The 21,483-nt window shown below is 37.8% G+C and overlaps 1 protein-coding gene across 3 annotated transcripts in view; it reads right to left on the bottom strand.

Annotated features, from left to right (window-relative positions):
- The window catches only part of FAM83B (family with sequence similarity 83 member B), a 56,604-nt gene that overhangs the window by 12,140 nt on the left and 22,981 nt on the right, over positions 1-21,483 (bottom strand). For all 3 annotated transcript variants that reach the window (XM_083832451.1, XM_083832449.1, XM_083832450.1), the window contains exon 3: positions 7,849-8,013. In XM_083832451.1, the coding sequence (XP_083688577.1) occupies positions 7,849-8,013 (165 nt within the window). The remainder of the gene's footprint in view (positions 1-7,848; positions 8,014-21,483) is intronic.

The raw sequence follows: 21,483 nt of genomic DNA, 5'->3' as shown, positions 1-21,483 counted from the left end.
ATTTATCATAAATTGTTACAGAAAGGTGTTTATAACAAAAAGAAAATTTATGTTCAACGCAAACCAACCTACAGCATCTACCTCCTGTAACTGTTGGATACAAAATGCTTCATAAGACATAAAAAGATCTTGGAATACGTCTGCGAATGACCACAACATTTACTGTGGTTTCTAGCCTTGCAATATGTGTTCTAGTGATGTTAATTTGTGGTAATTTACAAGTATTCCAGTTGGGAGTGAAATGTGTAATTTAGCATTGGCGGTAAGAAAACAGAATCTATATGATTGTTGCCTAAACTGTATACACAGAAATAGTGGAATATAAGACTTCTGAATACAGACAAATAGCTTGTTTCTTGTGACTATTCATTAACTGCCAAGGTTCATTTCTGCCCCAAATTCTGCTGCTACAAGAAGAAAATCACAGCAGAAGTGTGCTCTGCAAAGTCCAGGTACAGGAGAATGATTAGATCTGTTTATGAAGTAGAATGGATCAGACTGTACAGCAGAAAATCAGGTTACAGGAGTTATAACTGTAGTCTCTACTACATTCCACTGAACTCTCTCCAAACAGAAAATTCCAAAAATTGAGACGAAATCCATATGAAATGATATTTCCAAATAACACATCCTTTCCAAAACCCTATATATTTCATTGTTTGTCTTAATTTTTTTTTTAATCTAAAGACAAATAATTCAAAGAAGCAAAACTTGCACATAAGAACTGCTGAGTTGGCAAGTTATAGTTTGACTCAAGCTATTCAAGTTCTTTAAATTTTGTAAGATGAGGTTTAACACAGCATTTTTTCAAGCTGTTTGAACAAAAAATACAACTAAGTTAAAATGTATAAAGACAGCATTAAAAAAACAAAATTTGTGACCTAAATGTCCTAAAAAAAGTGCTAGAAACATAGAGTTTATCTCTTAATTTGCCGCATCAAGTTGATTCAATAAATAGGTGTTATCTAGTAGTCCTGTAAAATTTAAAAGTACTTGGGTTCAGTGAAAATATAGATGATTGCTTAGATTATTTTCAGAAACAGTTAAAAAATGATTAATAACAACCCAGTCTGCATTACTGCAGAGGAGGCTAACATTTTTTTCTCTTTAACTGCATCTCTAACTTCAATCACCTTTCACTGTCCTGCACTGTGTACATGTATTGGGTTAATGTCACAAGGTTTTGGTAGCAAGGGGCTGAAGGAGTGGCTTCTGTGAGAAGAGTCCAGCAACAGCCCCGTGTTAGATAAGGGCCAGTTTCAGCCGGCTCCACAGGGACCTGCCGCTGGCCAGAGCCAAGACAATAAGCAATGTTGTTTGTGCCTCTGGGTCAGCAGATTTAAGAAAGTGAAAAACAAACAAACAAAAACAAACAAAGCACAAAACAAAACAAGAAAAACAACAACAACAAAACAACAACAAAAAAACACTGCTGCACAACAGCAGCTGGGAGAGTGAGGAGTGAGAACCAGCCCTGCAGCCCCCAAGGTCAGTGCAGGAGGGCAGGAGGTGCTCCAGGCAGGCAGCAGCAGTTCCCCTGCGGCCTGTGGAGAGGCCCCTGGTGGAGCAGGCTGTCCCCCTGCAGCCCAGGGGTCCCACACGGAGCAGATCTCCACGCTGCAGCCCGTGGAGGAGCCCCCGGTGGAGCAGGTGGATGTGGCCTGGAGGAGGCTGCGGCCCATGGAGAGCCCCCGCAGGAGCAGGCCCCGGGCCGGAGCTGCAGCCCGTGGAGAGGAGCCCACGCAGGAGCAGGGGGTCTGGGGGGAGCTGCCGCCCGTGGGGGACCCGTGCTGGAGCAGTTTGCTCCTGGGGGATGGACCCCGTGGTACGGAGCCGTGTGGGAGCAGTTCTTACAGAGCTGCTGCCTGTGGGCAGCCCACGTGCAGCAGGAGCAGAGGATGACCGTGAAGGAGCGTTGGAGAGGAAGCGTTAGGGACTGACCGCAGCCCCCATTCCCCATTTCCCTGTGCCTCTCAGGGAGAGGATGTAGAAGAGGGTAGATGGGAGGGGAGGTGAGGTGTTTGTAGTTTCCTTTATTTCTCACTGTTCTAGTCTCTTAGTGATAGGCAATAAATTATATCAATCTCATTATGCTGAATCTGTTTTGCCCATGATAATTGTTGAGCGATCTCTATGTCCTTATCTCAGCCCTTGAGCCCTTTCCATTGCATTTTCTTCCCCTTTCCCTTTGAGGATGAAGAGTGAGAGAGGACTTGTGCTGGAACTAAGCTGCCCAACAGGGTAAAACCACCACAGTCCTACACATTTTCACCACTTTGAGTTTTAACTTGTAATCTAAAAGAACAAAGTCATTTTTCCTGCTTTTCCAGTACTGTTGAACTTTGAACAAGCCAATTCCAGTGAAGAAAACTATTCTTTCCCCACCAGCTACTTTAGCAGAAAGAAGTAGTTAAATAAAAAGCTTGTTTTTTGGGAAGTTAAATAGTGCATAGATAGTAATTACTTAAAAAGAAGAAAAAAAAAAGAACTTCTCTAAAGATTATCACAATAGTAAGCCCTTATTCACTATAAATTAAAATTGTGAATTAGCTATGAATTTTGCATTTACTTCAATGATTAAGCATTTAGATCAATTATTTAATTGCATTTGTATGTCAGCTTTATATTTACGTTAAACTATATTTATATTTATGTCATAATTTGATGATCGCTTGAGATTCAGCTTATACATTTTCAAATAACTATAACAGATAATGTTGACCTAACGACATGCCAGCTGAACCCATCAAGTGTTACTGAGATAAGGCCTGATGGGTATTGGACAGAATATCATTTAGGAATCTGGAATGCTGTAGGCACAAGCAAAGCTAATGGTTTTCAAATTACCATGCTGGATAAAAAAAAACTTTGCCTTAGGTACTCATAAGTTAAAATATAACTTCAAGTAGGCTCTAAACCCTCAAAAAAATATTATAATTCACATTAAATTGCTGTGTTTTTTTTTCCATATCTTAGTCACTCTTTCCTCTGTTATTTTGAGTTTTCCTTCTCTTCTGCAGTGTTATTCCTCCTGCAGCATTTCTGTCCTGCTTCCTTAATCCTGCCAAATCTTTCCCTGTCTCAGTATGTCATCCACTTAAAGATGGGAACATGGCATTATGAAGGCATGTGCCAGAGATCACGCTCACTGTTCTCATGTAACACTTCCTCTTCCTCCACAGCTCATCTGGCATTCTTCACTTACTTCAAACTCTCTAATTAGGTGTCAGGGATGCATCCTTTGAATAATCTCCCAAAATGCGTACTGTTTTTGAGAACATAAAAGAACAAGGTGTTCCACTTAAGATTAGTTATGTGCATGTATACACATAACTGAATCGCAAGCCCCATTTTTTTATGAAATTCTAGGCTTCTCCTTCCTACTTGGTTTTATCCTCAGGCTACAGGACTGCCATGATAACAGCACTAACAATAACATGTCATTGATCAATACAGAAGTGATCAGTAATCAGCACCACTGTGGATAAAGCAATAATTCACTTATGAATCTTGAGAGAAAATCCTGGGCATCTGGAACAAACAAATCCACACATAAAGAAGGAATTGAGAGGAAAGAATTCCTTGAGAGAAATCTATCCTGAGAGGACACACAAAAGTTTGTGAGATCAGCTGTAGCAAGTCAAATGGAAAGTTTGTCTGGTTCTGTAAACAGTTTTTGAAAGTGACTGCTAATGGATACGTATGGAGGAATAATTTAATTGAGGACTATCTTTAGGAGGTTTGTGAAGCCAAAAACGGGATCTTCTCCCTCCTCCAAGAACTGATTGTAGGACTCAGGGACTGTTTGCATTCCTGATGTTTAAAACATCCAGTGTCTGGATGTCTGAGCTGCAGTTTGAGAATGGCCATCAGGGCTATCCAATTAAATGACAGCTAAATGATGAACGGGAAACAAGCTCTAACTTCTCTTTTTATGTAAGACTGTGCAACTGACTATCTTCCCCAAGAGAACCACATAACCACGATTTAAAATGTGGAAGTATAATTCAACATTAAACATTTATTTTCATCAGTAAAAAACCTCCAATGTGATAGGTAAGTACAGTGAATACACTGGTCTCAAACATTTCATTTCAGCACTTTTTATTTGTAGAGTCTGTTTTTATCAGTGTTCAATTACTCACCCTGTACTTGCTGTCAAGAATATGCATAAAGAAGAGAATGAATGTCCATCTAATACTTAGCCTAGCAGCTTTAAAGAAAAATAAGTCGCATTTCTTATACTGTTCATTGTTTCTAATATTATCTGTTATCCTAGGCCTCTGTCCTTACTGGTAGATAGTAGTTTCTGTGCAAATGCAAAGCAGCTTTCCAGCTAGGTTCTGTCATGACTTCTAAGCAGGTTCAGTGACCACTGAAGTCAAATTCTCAATGACTTCACTGGAGTCTGGTCCTTAGGACAGAAATTTGCTCACTGATATGACACTGCACACCTATTTAATAACCAAATTTGACTTAGACTTGGAAGTACTAGAAAACTTTTGATGATTTTGATAAAACTGGTAAAAGATAAAAGAGATAAAATGGCATGCAATCAGTTCTCATGAACAGCTCCTCCTGTGCATTTAAGCATATGTATTTGGGAGTAGACTTCACAAAAGGAAAGTAAAGTCAATTCTTTATTGGTACTATTTTCTCATTTCTCCCATTCGTTATAAATACTGAGAGGACTATCAGGGAGTAAACAGTTCCTGCCAAATTGCTTTCAATATATCCTGTAGCAAGATGACTCTTCTTAATTTCCAGAGAAGTAAAAATAAGTTTCTGCAGAGTACGGAGCCTCTGCCACATGCCACAACTCATCAAATAGAACACTAAGATGTGACGTCAGCCGAGGAACTTGGTTGTCTTCTTGGGTATTAAACAGCATTTCCTACATTGGTTCATTGTTTGTAATCAAAAATGAAGATCCAACTTAAGCATTCTGGTGATACTGGGGATTGCTGTCTCAGTGCTGCGTTTTGCAGTGCAAATCTATCTCCTGGTTTGCTGCAGCACCTGTCAGCAGCAGAAAAAAACATCTCTAGAAAAAAAATCGTGATTATTTTTTTGAAAATGTACCTGAAAAAAGTCATAATCTGTACTGACTCTTCATCTTTCAGTCAAAAGGAGTTACTGACCAAACAACAAGTCTGACTGGTTACAAAGTTAATAAAAATAAGTTTAGATAGAGAAAAGAAAGAAAGAGAAATACATTAGCTAATAGGGGAAATGTAGGACAGTCAGTAAACAGATAAATTAAATTGAAAATGGGGAAAGAGAAATGGGAGAGTACAGGAAAGGAATTATTTATTTGAGTTGAGTTCCACTGATGATGTTAAGGTGAACTTTAAGTAAAAACCAACCCACGAGAAGAAATGTTGTACAAGAGACTGGAAAAGCTCCTCGTAAATTCAAGGTGTCATATTCTTTTGTATGGAATTCACATCGTAGTCACATAATACATAGTCTATCAATACCTTCAGTATATACTCTTTCAAAAAAAGATGGAAACATGCCCTGGTATGGATTTGCACTACATATGAGACATTTAATGTAGATTTATTTACAGATAAATCCTCTTTTTTCCATACAGAAGACCACTGAATTGTAAATCTGAATTCAAAAATACAGTCTCTCTCATGCCAGCATTTCATTTTTACTGATTCAAAGGAAGAGATAAAGAGCCAGTGAGTATATTGACTAAGTCATAAAAGCTTGAGAGTAACTCCTCCCCATGAGTGCACAGGATGAAGAATGTCTGCCATACTCAAGACCGAACCAAATCATGCCAGAAAATAACAAGGCCAGTGCTGCTGTTGCTACATCTTGAGGAAAAAGAAATACATCCTTACATCTGTCCTCTTCTTGCTTTCACTGAATAGAAGAGGAGGGCCAAAAGCACAAAAAGGCAATGAAGCACTGAGGCAATGAAAAAAAGAGACAGAAACCTTGCCAAAGTATTGACTGCTCTTTCACAGTCACCAGTGGCTTCCCTTCATCCTGAAGAAAGACACAGGATAATTACTGTGAGAGTAGTAAGCTTTTATTTTTAGAGCAACAGTCACGGGGAGTAGCACCTTGATGAGGAGCCTGAAGAGTTTTACTACAAGCTGAACTGGAAACCCAGCACACAACAGGATTACTGTTTAGCTCTTTGGCATACATTTTTCATTTTCTGATAAACCTTGAAGCATTCCAAGTAAACCTTTCAGCCTAAAAATGTTTCTCCCATTATTACAGGACAGAAACATATAAAACATAATGTCACTAAAGAGGCCAAATCCAAACCCCTCCAACCCACACTAATCTATACCAAATCCATACCAAATCCAGTCTTATGTATGTAATGTGAGTTCTTTCAACTACAGTGTAAATGTCTGTAGGTCTATAAAACCACAGTAAAAAGAAAACCTCCAAATCAACCCCAAGAGTTAGAAACAGCTATAGATACATATTATACAGAATCAGTTTGAAAATGCATATTACCACATTTTTCAAGATAGAGCTTGAAAAAAATGCTCCTAATTTCTTTTACATTGGCAGGATAAAACTCATGCCATTAAAAAGAAATGTATGCTGTTTTTAGCAACATTTATGGCAAAGTTAACCCAAGTAATTAGGAAACAATGCTGTTTGAAGTTCCAGTGTATGGAACTATTGCCAAATACTGACTTTATGAGGGCAATTACTACCAAGGTCTACAGACCCACAATATTTGTGACATTTTCTTTTCAAAAATTCCCATACCTTTGTGTATTAGGCCACCAGAGGGCAATCCCACATGCTCAAATCCCCCACACCAGAAATGAGTATGGGAAGTGGTGTGGTAATGCTTTTAAGGGCCTAAGTCAACACTCCAGAGCAAAACTTTGTATAAAATACAGGTTTGTTCCAAAACTTTAAGAAAAAAGCCTTCTTTATCCTCACAAAAACACTCTACCTCCATCTGTTTTTCAGACAGGGTTCTTAAAATGCATGCTTGTAAGAAGAGCTTCTGAGATATTTTTACCAGGAGTAAACATGGCCCAACTAGTTAAGAAACAAGGAATTGCAAATAGAGCTATATGGAAGTTCAGCCAAGGAAGAGTTTAAGGCTTTACAGAGAAACTCTGGTACTGTGCTTGGAACATTTTCAGAGCTATCTACAGTGACAGTAAACCTAGAAGTATTTATGAAGCATTTATGTCAGGTCAGTGCAGCATATGGTTAGCATTCTATTCCCTAATATAGGAGGGTGGTGCAGGACATTGGGTGAAAAATGTAAACATCAGTCCTTTCTTAATTATCTTTCTCATAGGGCAAAATTACATATGTAATGTATAAAAGTAAGCCTACTCATACTGTATGCTGTAGACAGACATAATAAGAAGTGCTTTCTAAACAGAAACTAAAACAGAATCCCAGTCCTTTTAATGCATTTTAATAGTAATCACATTTAACAAAAAGATCATGAAATGAAGCATACCATTTATTATTCCAAACAATTTGCATAAGCTTTATGATTTTATTTGCAGGTTAATTTAACATAAAGCAATAGGAAGCAAAGTTTTTCAAACCTGTAGTATGCCTAAGGAGATAATAATGGAAAAATATTTTATAAATAATATGGAAAAATTATGTAACTTTATCAAATATTCTTGTTTTGGCACACGAAAAGGATAAAAGCTTTTCTAAAGAGAATAACATTTGTAGAGAAGTTCCTGCTGAGAGCTTACCAGATTATACTTCATAGTTAATTTGATATAGCAGTATTTGATAATGAGGTTTTGAATAATAGTGTCTTTTCTTTGGGTTGCAGAGGAATGACTAGCAAATGTTCAAGCACAGGAACACAAGAAGTCTTACCCTGAGCCTCTGAACTTGACAGCCTTGTTTCTCCGTCATTTTCAGAAAGTGACTGAAGTTTGACTCATCAAGCAGGAGATACACTGCAATCCCTCTTGTAGATGCTTCTACAATTTCTCTAAAAATATCCACATCTGTAAACATATCCATAACTATGGCAATGACCTGAAAAAAAGAAAAGACAAAAATTACTGTGTTGTATAAACACACATTTGAAACTCTTCACTGAAGTGTGCACTGTGCAACTAACATAAGAATGCTATTCGTGCATCATAAAGTTCTAATATTTTCCATGGGGTACCACTTAACCCAGAAGGCTTCTCAAGAGCACTGGATCTTCTTTTTGAGAGGTCAGGTGACTGCCTATACAACAGTCATTACAAACTGCAAACTCTGGCAAATTGTTGTATTGTGTGTGAGTTCAGGAATGGGTGTTATAGGGAAGAGGAAAGCCAGTGGAACAGAAGGGAATGGGAAGCAATACAGTGAAAAAAATGGAGCCAACTGCAGTGTGATTGCATAATAGAAAATTCAGATAACACTGTTTTTGTACAAGGCGGTTGTTCAACCTATTCTAAATGCTGTTCTTTATCTTCACAGTTTTCCCTAAAACTAATCGTTTGGGAGTTTGAAGGAGTCAATAAGCAGACATTGAAAAGCTGGGGGAGTTGATGAAGACTTCAGCACCCATACTGACTCAGCACACTCACTGGGACAAAACTTCCTCAGCTGGTGAGAGGTTGGTTCAGGAAGATTAGAGAGTGCTGAACACCAGCCACTCAACCTAGGGGAAAAATGCATGTATTTCTGACTGGGAAAAGCAATGTCCTGCTAATCGCATTTTGGAGATGATAGACAATTTACTTATCATTAGCAATTTGAAATGAAGTAATATTGAAATAGAGGAAATAACAGTGGGAGAACAGGTGCCTGTGCAACTTTTAAAAATACTATTCTTACCCATTAGAGTCTTCACAAAAAGTCCCAATGAAACTTTTCAGGTGCAAATTCAAATCAAATAAAGCCTATCGCAGGTATAAGAGTAGGCTTGATAGTGAGCTTGCTTTACCAATTTCACTTCATCCTTAAATTTTCCATACTTGAACATATACTTAAAGCATAATGGTGTAATTGTAAAGTTACAATCACTCATCTTGTTCTGGAACTGAAACATTTATCTTACACACAAAATTTGGTAAAGGATGTTGCACACGCAGAGGTAAATGCTGTGTCTCCAGTCAGTCATCTGAATTGCCTTTTTGAATGTGCTTGCTCAGAACCAGAAGATTCACTTATGGCAAATATATACTTAGAACACTAGAAATACAAATGGGAGCTGACCAAGAATAAAAAATAAAATAACAATGTCATTAAGAAAGGTAAAGACAGCTCCTGAAGCAATAAAAATGAAAGGAGTTGGCTAACAATAACATGTCACCTGGCAGTAAAAAGACTCCTTACAAATCCACCAGTCAGAGAGGAACTGAATAGCATGAAATAACTGAATTCTTTCAAATGCCCTATGTATTACCTCACTTTTTTTTACTGACTTTTTGGGAAAATAATAATTAAAAAAAAAAAAACCAACAACACACAAACAACTGTTTTTTAACAGTACAAATTATTTTTTCATCTACATTTGAAAGGAAAGAATGAAAACCACAGAAGTTTATTTTGACTCATCACTTCTGCTTGGTCTTGACTCAGATACACAAAGTTAACTGAACATGGCAACCCTATTTATTCATCTGTCTTGTTTCTCTTACATCTGAACAGAAGTATGCCAATGTAGATCAAGTGTGCTAGGTAAAAAGATCAAGAAGAAAGAAGAAGAAAGAAAAAGAAGAAAAAAGAAGTCTGTTCCCAAATAGGTTTGTTTCATTATCTGTGTCCCCCTCCCTCTGATCTCCTCAATTTCTTCTTAATCTTTCCTTTTCTTCAGATCTTTCAGAAATAGGTGCTCGTTATATTAAAGAATATATTTAAATTATGGGACAAATCCTGAGTAAGTAGTGTAAACTGACATAAATACATGAAATATTTAAAATCTACAGTACAGACTTCAAAAATCCTTCTAACACTTTCCTATGGCAGATATCTACGATGCTAATTTGCAGCATCTGTGGTTACAAAGACTATTATACTGGAAGCATACAGAAAACATATAAACAAACAAAAAAACAGCTAGAATGAGTAATACAAATTGAAACCAAAGCTGACTAGAATGGCCATATTTGTCTTAGGAAGGGAGAGATGAATTGAAAAAACAAGCAGTTATGAGAGTGCTGGCTGTGCACTACTAGTGAAAACAATCACTGCTGTTGAAGATATGCAGATACACCAAACCTTGGAAATGAACAGAGTGCCCCTCTTTGTCTTCACTAGTAGAACAGGTCTTAACCCTTTTAACTTTGAAATTTTAGACTTAATTCTATGAAGTACCAAACTATTATTGTGAGAAAAAGCAGGTTTCACTTCCAAAGTTTTAATAGGCATTACACTTTGAAACCTGAAGTTTGTGCTAACTCAATAATCCTCAACAGATTTAAGGACATTTGCAAAGCCATGTTTGTGATTTGACAACCAGCTGGACATTTGTTCTTCCATTCCCTGGAAATCAAAGGTTACTTGTGAAGTATACCCTTGTTAGTCTGCCCATTCACTTTTAGCAACACAATTAATCCTGTCAACACTAACGTTTAGTAGGCTAAATTGCTGAACGGAAGAAGAGTGCCAAATTTGCGTCATGTATCAACATACACTGATAAGTAAAAGCAGTAATTTACAGAGATAAGGTTATTTCTGTATGTAGATTTCTATAAGTCAAACTAGATATTTGGTCATAAACTACATATTTTGATGCAGAGAGAGTGGATCCCATAAATATCAGAATATTCAGGCTTTTAAGTGTACTAAACTTCCCTTAATTTTTAATTCCTTGGGTATATTTGCCAACTTTGAAGCACAAGGGAGTACTGAGCTTGGATAAAGAGAAACCCAATTCAGAGTCCCAAGTTTTGATTAAGAATACCAAGACTAGGCAGTTCCTCCAAAATAGGTATTCTGTAATGTGAAAATACCTTTACTTAAAGCTCTAATATCAGCTGCAGGATTAGTTATTTGCTGCATAACTTTGGAAGAAAAGATGTCACTACAGTGTTATACTTCTGTTTCTGAAATTGCAGAACGAATTTCCACACTGATACTTGCAAGAGGAAGACAGGTAACAATGAAATCCAGCAAGGAAAAGGACAAGGGATAGAATTCAAAGAGCAGCAAAGAGCTCAGAAAACTGGCTATGCCACAAATTCTGTTTCTTTTGGGCATAAGAGCACTATCCTGTGTTAAGAAAATCCCCCAAGACAGAACACTTCAGTGTCTTACAGTACACTTCCAGGCTTCCTTATAAGCTGCAATTTTCTTTCCAAAACATATTTGTTTTCCAAAAGGCAGGGCTCTCTGCAAAAGCAAGCATCAATGCTTTTATAAGGACATGCAAAAGCCATCCAGCCATGCAGGGGATACTGGATAGGTGCAGCAGTTTTCAGCTGAAAGCGCCAGATTTCTGGGAGAACTTGCCAAATGTAAGAAACTGATCATCACCCTGATCAAAAATGGCCCTCGGGAATAATTAAACATTTCACATTTTCAGGGATGAGAGAATAGTTGGCAGAGCAGACACGCTGATATTATGCGCAGCAAAAGTGGAGTACTGCCACCTGACTTGAAATTAGATAGAAAAAAACAAACATTTCAATGACCAATTAAAGGTGAAGCCAGTGCAGAAAACAATTTTTATACTACTTTTCTTCCCCCCAAATTAAATTTAAATCATCTTAGGTTGTTACTACTGATCTTTTCTTATTATCTTCAAACTCTTTTACAAAGTGGTGAATGTTTTTTAAGGTTATATTTTGGATGTTGTGGCATCCTTACAGATGAAGAAAATCTGCTGAAATCAATAAACACAACATTACTTCTAATAAAGCTGAGAGTTTTATCAACTTAAATAAAGGCACCAGCAATGCCATATTATATTTTCCTCAGTACTGTCTTGAAACCAAGAATATATCTTGCAGTAGAAAAGCAGAGCTTCATACATTAACATTTTAGAAACATTTAATTACAGGCAGAAAAATGGCCAGAGGAGGACCACCAAGATAATCAGGGCTGGACGACTTGCCCTGTGAAGAGTGCCTGAAGGAGCTGGGCTTGTTCAGTCTGGAGCAATGGTGGTTTCAGGGCACCTTACAGCAGTCCCCAGCACCTACAAGGGAGCGTCTCAAGAAGATGCAGCCAGGTTCTTCACAGTTGTGGCAGGACAAAAGGCAACGGTCAAAATGAAACAAACAGTTCTGACTTGATACAGGGAAAAATCCTTATCCCCATGCAGAAAGTTCACCACTGGAGCAGGTTGCTCATAGTGCTTCTGTAGTCTCTGTCCTTGGAGGTTTTCAAGACCTACCAGGATAAAGCCCTGAGCAACCTGGTCAAGTCCTAACACTGGCCCTGCTTGAAGCAGGAGGTTGGACCGGAGACCTCCTGAGGTTCCTCCCAAATTACCAAGTCTGCAGTTAGATGACTAAGATCTCAATTTCTGTCCTTGTCAAAATGCAAGCAAACCTTGCCATATTTGATAATAATTATAAGCTCTGTTATAAGGCTTAAAGAAACAACACAGAGACTATGAATAGAGAACAACGAGAAGTTTTTCTCCCATTTTTTATAAGAAATTTGGTAAGAAAAACCTTTGTAGTTCAATTTTAGGTCATCAAAATCAACCCTTTTTATGCGTGTGTATTGACATTAAGGTATAGATGTAATTAAAGGCCTTTTACAGCTAGTGATCTTTAGGTCTATGCTACTGACAGTTCCATTATCCCAGTATCTTTACTCCTTTTACAAGCACTAATTACCATTCTTTGCTTAGTATCTTGCAGAGTGTGTCATTTAACACCTCCTTTCCTATAAACGGTAAAAAAGAGGAATCCTGTAATGCAGCTGCTTTCTTAGGTCAGGCTTTACTGGAGACACCTACCATGGTATCAATAACCTATTAGGGAATAATGCTAAGGACCTGCCTACACTGCAAGAATATTGATTTCTTGTAACTTCCAGGAGGCTTACTTTGGGTTTACATCCTGCGACAAAAATCTGTGCAGTGCTTTTGAACACCACCACCTTTCCTCACCCCAGGACCAAAGAACTAATGTTTCAGATAGAAACATTAACTCTATTTTTGTCAGCCTTCTCCCTGGTACTCCATTCAAATTTCTTTTTACAGTTCTCTGTATTAGGGAGAATCTCCCTGTGGCACAGGCATGGTGCTGCCTGAATCTGGCCTTTCTCAGAGAGAAGGTAGCCAGCAACCCTTGCAACACAGTGCAGAAGGAAGATACACTACTGTACACCTTGCTGCTAGGAATACGAGACAGTGTGCAAACTGATTGCACGGGTTTTGGGTGCCATAAAAGAAAAAGAGACAAATCTTGTGACCACTACAGACAGCCTTCCCAGCAGAAAGCTGTAAAATATGTCTGTTACAAATTATCATGCTTTGTTGGGAGTCCATAAGACAGGTCCAGTTTATGCTTGCTACAATTCTGTTAGCAGTATGCAGTCGATCTCCTGATGTGCACACTTTCTGTCACCGTTGTTCAAACCAGAGTGCTCCTAAGACAATAATTTCATATTAATTTTCAAAATTTAACACAGCTCTGAAATGGTTTGCACAACACATTCTTCCACTGCAAAGCGTACTTTCAAGCCACTGTGACTTGCACCTGAATATCCCAGGTCACCTTTGGGCTGGCAGAACTGCTGAGATCTCACATAGCAAATGTAGCAGATCAGAAGTCTTGAGATTAAGTGTTGAAGCAAAGTATAATGGGGGAAGCCCTCCTCTGTAAACAGGAGCGTACACACAACTAATAACAAACATCTGAGTACGACCCACTCTCCTACAATTACTGTGGCAATATAATGGAACAAACAGGTGATTTATACTTATGCAACTTCCATGAAATTAATGTCATTACTTGTAGTGGCTTATCATGAAAATTGGCTGCTTGAGACCATATTTGATTTATTTAATTTGGCTCTGCATTCAGGGAGCAATAGACCATAACCATACAGTGTACTGCGAAATGTACTTCCATTATTACCTTCTTTAAATGTAATTTAATGAACTGTAGGCTGAAGTCTGGCACTTCACTCCAACAAGCAGCTACGCAAACCACAGAGCAAGCCCTCCTAGCCCTCACTATCCTCTTTTCCTCGTGCTACTCCAAAATCACATTTGTGCCATCAGTTCTGAAGACACGCAAAATACACAGCTCAGAACTGAATGAATCTTCTGTTCTGATCATCCAGCCCCAGCTTATTGTGTCATGTGCTGCCTACACAGCAAAAGTATTTGAAAGTGAAAACTACGCTTAAATGGAATAAAAATTAACTTCAACATGCACATCAGCAGTCTTCAATAACCACAACAACTTCTCTCTGTAAAAGGATGTTAGGTATGCTCAACATGACTGAAAACTTGCGTGAATAAAAACAGGAGGAAAAGAAACACTGTGTAGGAAGGAAAACCAAAAAAGTCTACAAATCTCCTGCAATATAACATGGGAAACCAATGGAAATTATTCTCCCAAAATTATGAACAGTGGAATAAAGCAGTGTATAATAGTTTAATTGTGCTTAACTGACTAGCCCTCACGGCAAAGCCTAATCTGTTCTGCCCAAGAAACATGTCAGAAAGCTGTGTGGTGGGGAACTTTCTAGCAATCAGTAATGGGGAAAAATATGTTCTGATGCTGGCAGCAAGGAATGATATGGAAATGGTAACAGCAGCTCTGAAAAATGACATGATTTAACTTTAAAATACGCTGGGAAGATCCAATCTTTGCAATGTGCCATCTTCTAATCACCTGACAGTTCTACCTTTTGCTCACTTTGGTAACTTCTGTGCTGCTGAGCATGTCTCTAGGAGGATGAGAAGGTCAGGATTAGCTCTTCTACAAATGAAAATAAAAATAACAGAGAAGAAAAATTCTCTGAAGTGAAGATAATACTGTTTTCTCTGAAAGTAAATGTATAACAGCCTTCTGCACTACCTTTCAGAGAGCTATCGCAGGCTGAGCTAGCTTGTCACATACCATGTAGTGTCTTAAAATGACACCTTCAGTGCTGTCACTTTGAATTCACGCACAACTAAATTTATAGGTATCTTGCAAAACATATGGGAGTGAGCTGCATCAACTCTGTAAATGTGATCTGTATCTATGGGTTTGGTAGTTGTTATTCTGGCTGACGGATTAGTAAGAAGACAGTTTGATCTGACCGAATTAAGGAGGCGCTACCTCACTGCAGCCGGCAGCAGAGGTGATGATTTCTCTGAAGCTGACTTCTATGCAGGCAGTCTCGAGTTTCTGCAAGTCAGGGAGAGGAAGGGGATAGCCGGAGGATTCTTCCTGGGGGCCTTCCAAGAAGCATTTATAAGCCTAACCCTTGGAAGAAAGGAAAGAGCTAGAACACTCTGTGGAGAAACAGCAGCTGCCCAGTGACTGGCACAGCACAGACAGGATAAGATTTACCAAAATTTGAAAAAAAAAAAAAAAAAAAAAAAGGATTTACTTATATCTGCAAAGAGAACTGCCAAGCCTGGTTGAAGCAACAAGCACTCACAATGCTCAGTTTTAACACTTTCCTTCCTTCTTGCAATGCTCCCATAAATAAGTAAACCACTTCTGGTATTTAATGAGCAAGCTGTTTTCCGTCACTGTGAACAGCAGCGGGCAGAGGTCCTACAGAGAGGCAGATAACGCAGAGCAGAAAATCCTTGGCATTATGGAGGGAATGTGTCTGGGAGCTTGCTCTGCCCTTTCTTCTCTTGCCATTCATGTCCTTGCTCTATCAGATCCCATTCTCAGTGCCATGTGTGCTGCAGCTGGTTGGGTAGCAGGATTTTAATAATTGTATTGAGCTGTTCAGAATGTTCTTATTCAGTTGTTGTTTTGGGAGGCTGCCAAGCTTTTCCTGAGGAAAGCAAACAGAAAGGAAATGCCAGGATTTTCTGACAGCCTGCGACCCAGCTAGACCAGAATGGAAATTCATGACAAAAAACAAAAGGTACTTCTCTAGCCTCTGGCTTTCTCTACGATGAATTTCAAAGACTTGCTGCTTTAGAAATAATTTCTTATTTAAAAGAATAATAGCAGCTTTAATATGTGGGTTCTCACCAGATCCCTTAATATTTGGAGAATGTTCAGTATGCTTAAATATTATAATATTATACTTTTTATTTTAAATTTGCTTGTAAGTACTACTCATACATGTGTGCATTACTTAGTGACTGCCTAAAAACAAACAATGCGTGACCATGTGATAAGTGAGCCTTAATTATTTTTTTAAAAAGTGCCAACAGTAATTAGAACATGCTTTCTGCTAAACTCAATAAATTGTATTTTTTGATGTGCTCTGCAGCATTGAAAACCTCACGCCTTGGCGATGATTCTCAATTTTGAGATTTCCACTGAATAATCAGAGTAAGAGCAGCAGATGTTGTGGTCAAGCTTGTACCTTGTCCAGGGAAGTATGAGTCTACTACCACACATTTGAGAAGCCTCTCAATACTTGAAACTATGAATGGCCGCCATGCTTTGCTATGCACAGCTAAGTATGTGGGGAAAAGCCTCCTCAAACTCTGGGAAAAAAAAATGCAAAGTGGCAAAAACGTTTGAAAAAGTGTACCAAAATTGCCCATTCAATTTGCTCCTGCTTACAAATATTTTTTATGCCAAAGAAAACCAGACTGGACGTCTTTTTTGCTCATCAAGTCTTTGCTGCTCATCAAGTAATCAAAGTAAATGCCTGAGATTTGAACTAAAGTGGATAAAATTCTCTAAGAGAATTTTTATGCACATATAAAAAAAGGTTTTGGTGGAGTTTCTCAGAGGGGAAATGGAATGAAGCTCTGGGTCAGTCTGCCTTCCCACAGCTCCATTCTGAGGCCTCAACTATCCCATATAAACAAACTGCCAACACTGAACCCCACTTCCTGAGAGTTTACATATTTAAAAAACTTGACAATGTATAGAAAACCACAATATTAATAAATACTTACAGGCTGTAGACTATAACCTATAAAAACAAGCAATATTTCTTTAAAGTAGACAACTTTGCTGGCAGTTGTTAATTAGACCCTTGGAAACAAAGAAAGATCCTCTTTAGTTAAAGGCAGATTTATAGGAAAAAGAGGTGATTCAGACCAACTTTTCTAGACTGGGAAGAATAATTTTGCTTTTAAGTTTGCTTATGCAAGTGCTGTGCAGTGTTTGTCATCTTCAAGACCTTAATAGTAAACATATGTTTCTGAAATGAAATAGGAAGAGTTGAATATCTAATATTCATATTTTATACATAAGCAGCATATTTAATGTATCTTATGTGCTCCTGCTAGTATATATATTATTTAGATTAAAAAATTCCAATAAACCATAAGTATATTGTTCAGTAGTATAATACTGCCTGCAGTCCCTTGTTACTTAAAAGAACGAGTATGTACTACAGATGCATTCAGCACATAAGAAAATAATCAAAGAAGACAGGCGAGGGCTTAAGGCAGAGGTGGAAACAGCACTTCTGTAGTAGACCCTGGAAAATAACAGAGGTAGATGAAGTGTTTCAAAAACAATGCCTTTGTCAAATGCTTCTAAAAGCAGAGAGATTTTGGTGGATCCAAGTCAGCACATAAAGCTGACATGATTCAGACTTGCTTATATATCAGAAAGATAGACTTTTGAATGCATATATGCAGTCTTGGTGATGGCCATAGAATCATAGAACAGCTCGGGTTGGAAAGGACCTTAAAGATCACCTAGTTCCAAGCCCCTGCCATAGGCAGCGATGCCACCCACTAGATCAGGTTGATCAGGGCCTCATCTAACCTGGTCTTGAACACCTCCGGGGATGGGGAATCCACAGCTTCTCTGGGCAACCTGTGCCAACGCCTCACCAAACATTGGTCTACCAAATGTTTTTAGTATCCAGAAAAATAAAAACATACAGTTGGGAGGGACTTGTAAGCTACACAGGAAGACTTTGAGCATTATACCATTGGGACCTTGCAGCAACTAACAGAATTTCGTAAGAAATTTTTAAAAATGATTATTTTTTTACACAAAAGACATTGCATCCAAAAGAAAACAAAACTATTTTGGATGTCAGTGCCCAGTGGAAAAAAAAAAGTATTTAATTGCTGGATTTCAAATTAGTGGAAGCCTACAGACCAATGAGCATGACCTGATTATACTCAATACTGAGAAGCAATTCCTAATTATATAATTAGTAGTTGGTAGTTAGTCATCTATAGACACCCAAAACCTCTTCTTCCAAAAGGTATATTTCATAATCCTAAGGAACACTGCTGGTGAAACTGTCTGGGAGATAAATGGGGAAAAAAAAGGTGGAATAAAAAATTGGATGTCCTTTCACAAGACCTTATTAGATGTCCACAGAACCACAACTGAGATGAGAACCAATTCTGGTTAAAAACCTCCCTTAGTTCACTGCATAGTGAAGGTAATTACCAAAGTGGAAAAAGCAGTCCTCAACAGAGGCTCCTGTCAGTATTTGGAAAGAAATGGGATGATGTTCTTTTCTCATATGGTTAATAAGGAATATTACAATCCATTAGCAATAGAGTAATATTTTTGAGAACAACTGCACTTCCGTGAAGCAATTCCCTGGTCTGTTGCTGGTCACTTTTAATAAAACTGAGTATCAGGGAAATCCCAGAAAACTGAAACAGTGCTCATGCTCAATGTTCATAGAACAGCTTGATGACCAAGGAGCTCTGACTTCTGAAAGGAAAACCAACACAAGATTCAACGCATACATAAATAAAGGCTAATCATGTATTTGGGGAAGGGTAAGTGGGAAAAACATCATTTCAAATATCACTTATTTAATCTTTCTTCAAGATTCCACTTTTTGCATTTAGCTTTATATATTTGATTAAAAAGTCAGTAATAGACACCTGAGGTGTACAAATTTGAGGGCCAACTGGTTAAGGGACAGATGTTTAAGGCATTTGTCCTCTAAGAATATTATGACAGGGTAGGAGTATTTCTATCAGTTTGTAGGACTTAATGATTTCAAAGATTTTCACACTAATGCCACAAAGCTGCAAGCAAGATAACTATGATTTACAGATTGTTATCTTTTTGTTACCCTCCCTCCCCTTTTTTCTATCTCGTTTGTCCTTCCTTCCCTCTCTCTTTCCTGTTCTTTTCCCTTTGCCTTTGTTCCCTTCCTTTCTCTCTCCCTCTCTCTTTCATGAAGAATGTCAAATTAAGTTAAATCTAGGATTGGGGAAAAAAATATTTTGAATACTGAATGTGGACTTAAAATGGGTTCCTACACACCTTACATAAACTTTAAAATGTTTTACTGCAAATTTTATGACCATATGTATTATGTATCTTTACGACATTCACAACAGAAATATTGCTTCCTGCTATTATCTTCACTGTCACTACTTTCAAGCCCCATAGATGGACCAAATTCCGTTTAAGGAGTTCAATTCAAGAAATAATACAGTAGTGAAAACCAGCAATGTAGAGAATCGAGGCCATTTAAAATTACTGGTGGCAGTCAGTTATGGGTTAGTAAGAAGGCAAGCCAATGATCCTCCTGAACAAACAGAAGAGGATGAATAATGAGAAGTTTCCCCAGGGCTTAACTCTGACAAATTCTCAATTCATCTTATACATATATCCCGCAGGGTCATCTTTAATATTTTTCTAGTTCAGCTACGTGACATAGTAAAATGCATTTATAAATGAAACTACTGTGCCTGGACAAATATGTGCAGTAACTTCTGCGTTGCTGACAAAACCAACAGCAATGGTTGGTCAGATCAGCATTTTGCAACACATATTACGGACTAATTTAAGTCTGCATATGGCCATATAGCAGCACGCCCTTACATCAGAACACTGGGTAAACAACCAGTCGGATGATTGAACCAGATGATTTTAACTATTTATTTTTTTAACAGGGTGTCACTGAGCAGAGTTCAGCTCTCCTTTGTTTTGCTTCAGGAACCTTCGCTGATATTAGGGAGGAACTGCTGATGTCACCTGCTTGTGCAGCAGCTACAGTTAGGGGTGCGACACGTGGTTAATGACCGCATGCTGCCAGCCCGCATTTCAATTTCACCTGTTTTAAAGACAGGTTGTGAAACTAATTAATTAATTATTGTCTGCAAATCATCTTGGGATCCTCAAGTGAAATCCATTACCCTGGCATGCCGGACTATTTATTACAGATCAGATGAAAAATGAAAAATAATTGCAGAGTATTCTGAAAGCATCAGCAGAATGTCCTAAAGATAAGAAAAGATTAAGCTAGTTCATAAGTAATTACGTGTAGCTTTTCAGGGAAAAAATAATTATGCACATTACCAAATGAAGCAAGATGCCTGAAATAGCAGGGAAACAATTAAAAAAAAAAAAAAAAAAAAGCTCAAACCTCCAGTGGAGCAAACTGAAATGAAGTGGATAAGCAGTTCTAGAATCCTTGTAGACCCTAGGGGAGAGGATAGCAAATGAGAATGGAATAATGTAGCAAACGAAATACAATTCCTGAATCAAGTGTAGCAATTAAAAAAAATAAATAATAAAAAAAGAGGAATTACAATTACAATTAAAATTACTACTAGTTTAAAAACTTATAATAGTAATATTATTATTTAAAATACTGTATTTATAAAAATTATTTCAATTTTAAAACCCTCTGAAAACTTTTACAATAAACCTGATTATTCTTGTCCAAAGGTGAATCTTCCAAGGAAGGTGTGTAATTTGAGGGAGTAGCCAGTCAACAGATAAGAAAGGAAATGAATAGAAACAAGTTTAAGAAAAAATAATAGAAAGAAATGGTTCTTTCTTATTTATTTCTGCAAGGTATTTGCTAAACTGATCTTTTGGTCCTAATGTGAGCTCAGTTTTTGACTAATCATCTTTGCCAGAAAAGCAAAGAATGATCTTGATGACCAGTCCAAGAATGATCTTTGTGACACTGTGTACACATGCAATTAGCATCAGCTTTCACTGATCTGCATACAGGTCTTCAGCAAGGCCACAGGAAAAGTATTAATTCGTCATTTGCAATTTGATACTGTAATTATGCAAAAATCCCTGGTCTTTGTGACACAGTCAGATCAGATAACCATAATGCTCCATCTTTAATATCTACTAGTCTTTTCATTTAAATGTAAAAGTTTATTTTCAATGTTTAGAAGTTTATTCAGTGTATTTACAGTAGTTTCTTAAATCAATAGTCCAGGCTGTATCTAGGGAAGAGAAGACCCAGCAGGACTGCAGGAGAGAGTTCTGCGATCTGAAGTCCATCGCTTCAGCCATGGACAGGCACTGAGATCTTTTTTTCCTGGTCTACTCCTCTCATTTTTCTCATCCTCACAAGAATAATGTAAAGCACTAATTTGTGAGTGAATAAAATGAACAAACAGTTATTAAAATAAATGAGTTGTCAGTGTGCAGGTAGCTGAACCCTTTATACACAACTGAGCTAGCGACCAACATCCTAAATTAATAGAATATTATTAATGGG

Source organism: Anser anser (assembly GCF_964211835.1).
Source record: "Anser anser genome assembly, chromosome: 3".
Taxonomy (NCBI): domain Eukaryota; kingdom Metazoa; phylum Chordata; class Aves; order Anseriformes; family Anatidae; genus Anser; species Anser anser.
This window is presented reverse-complemented; position numbering and strand designations above follow the sequence as displayed.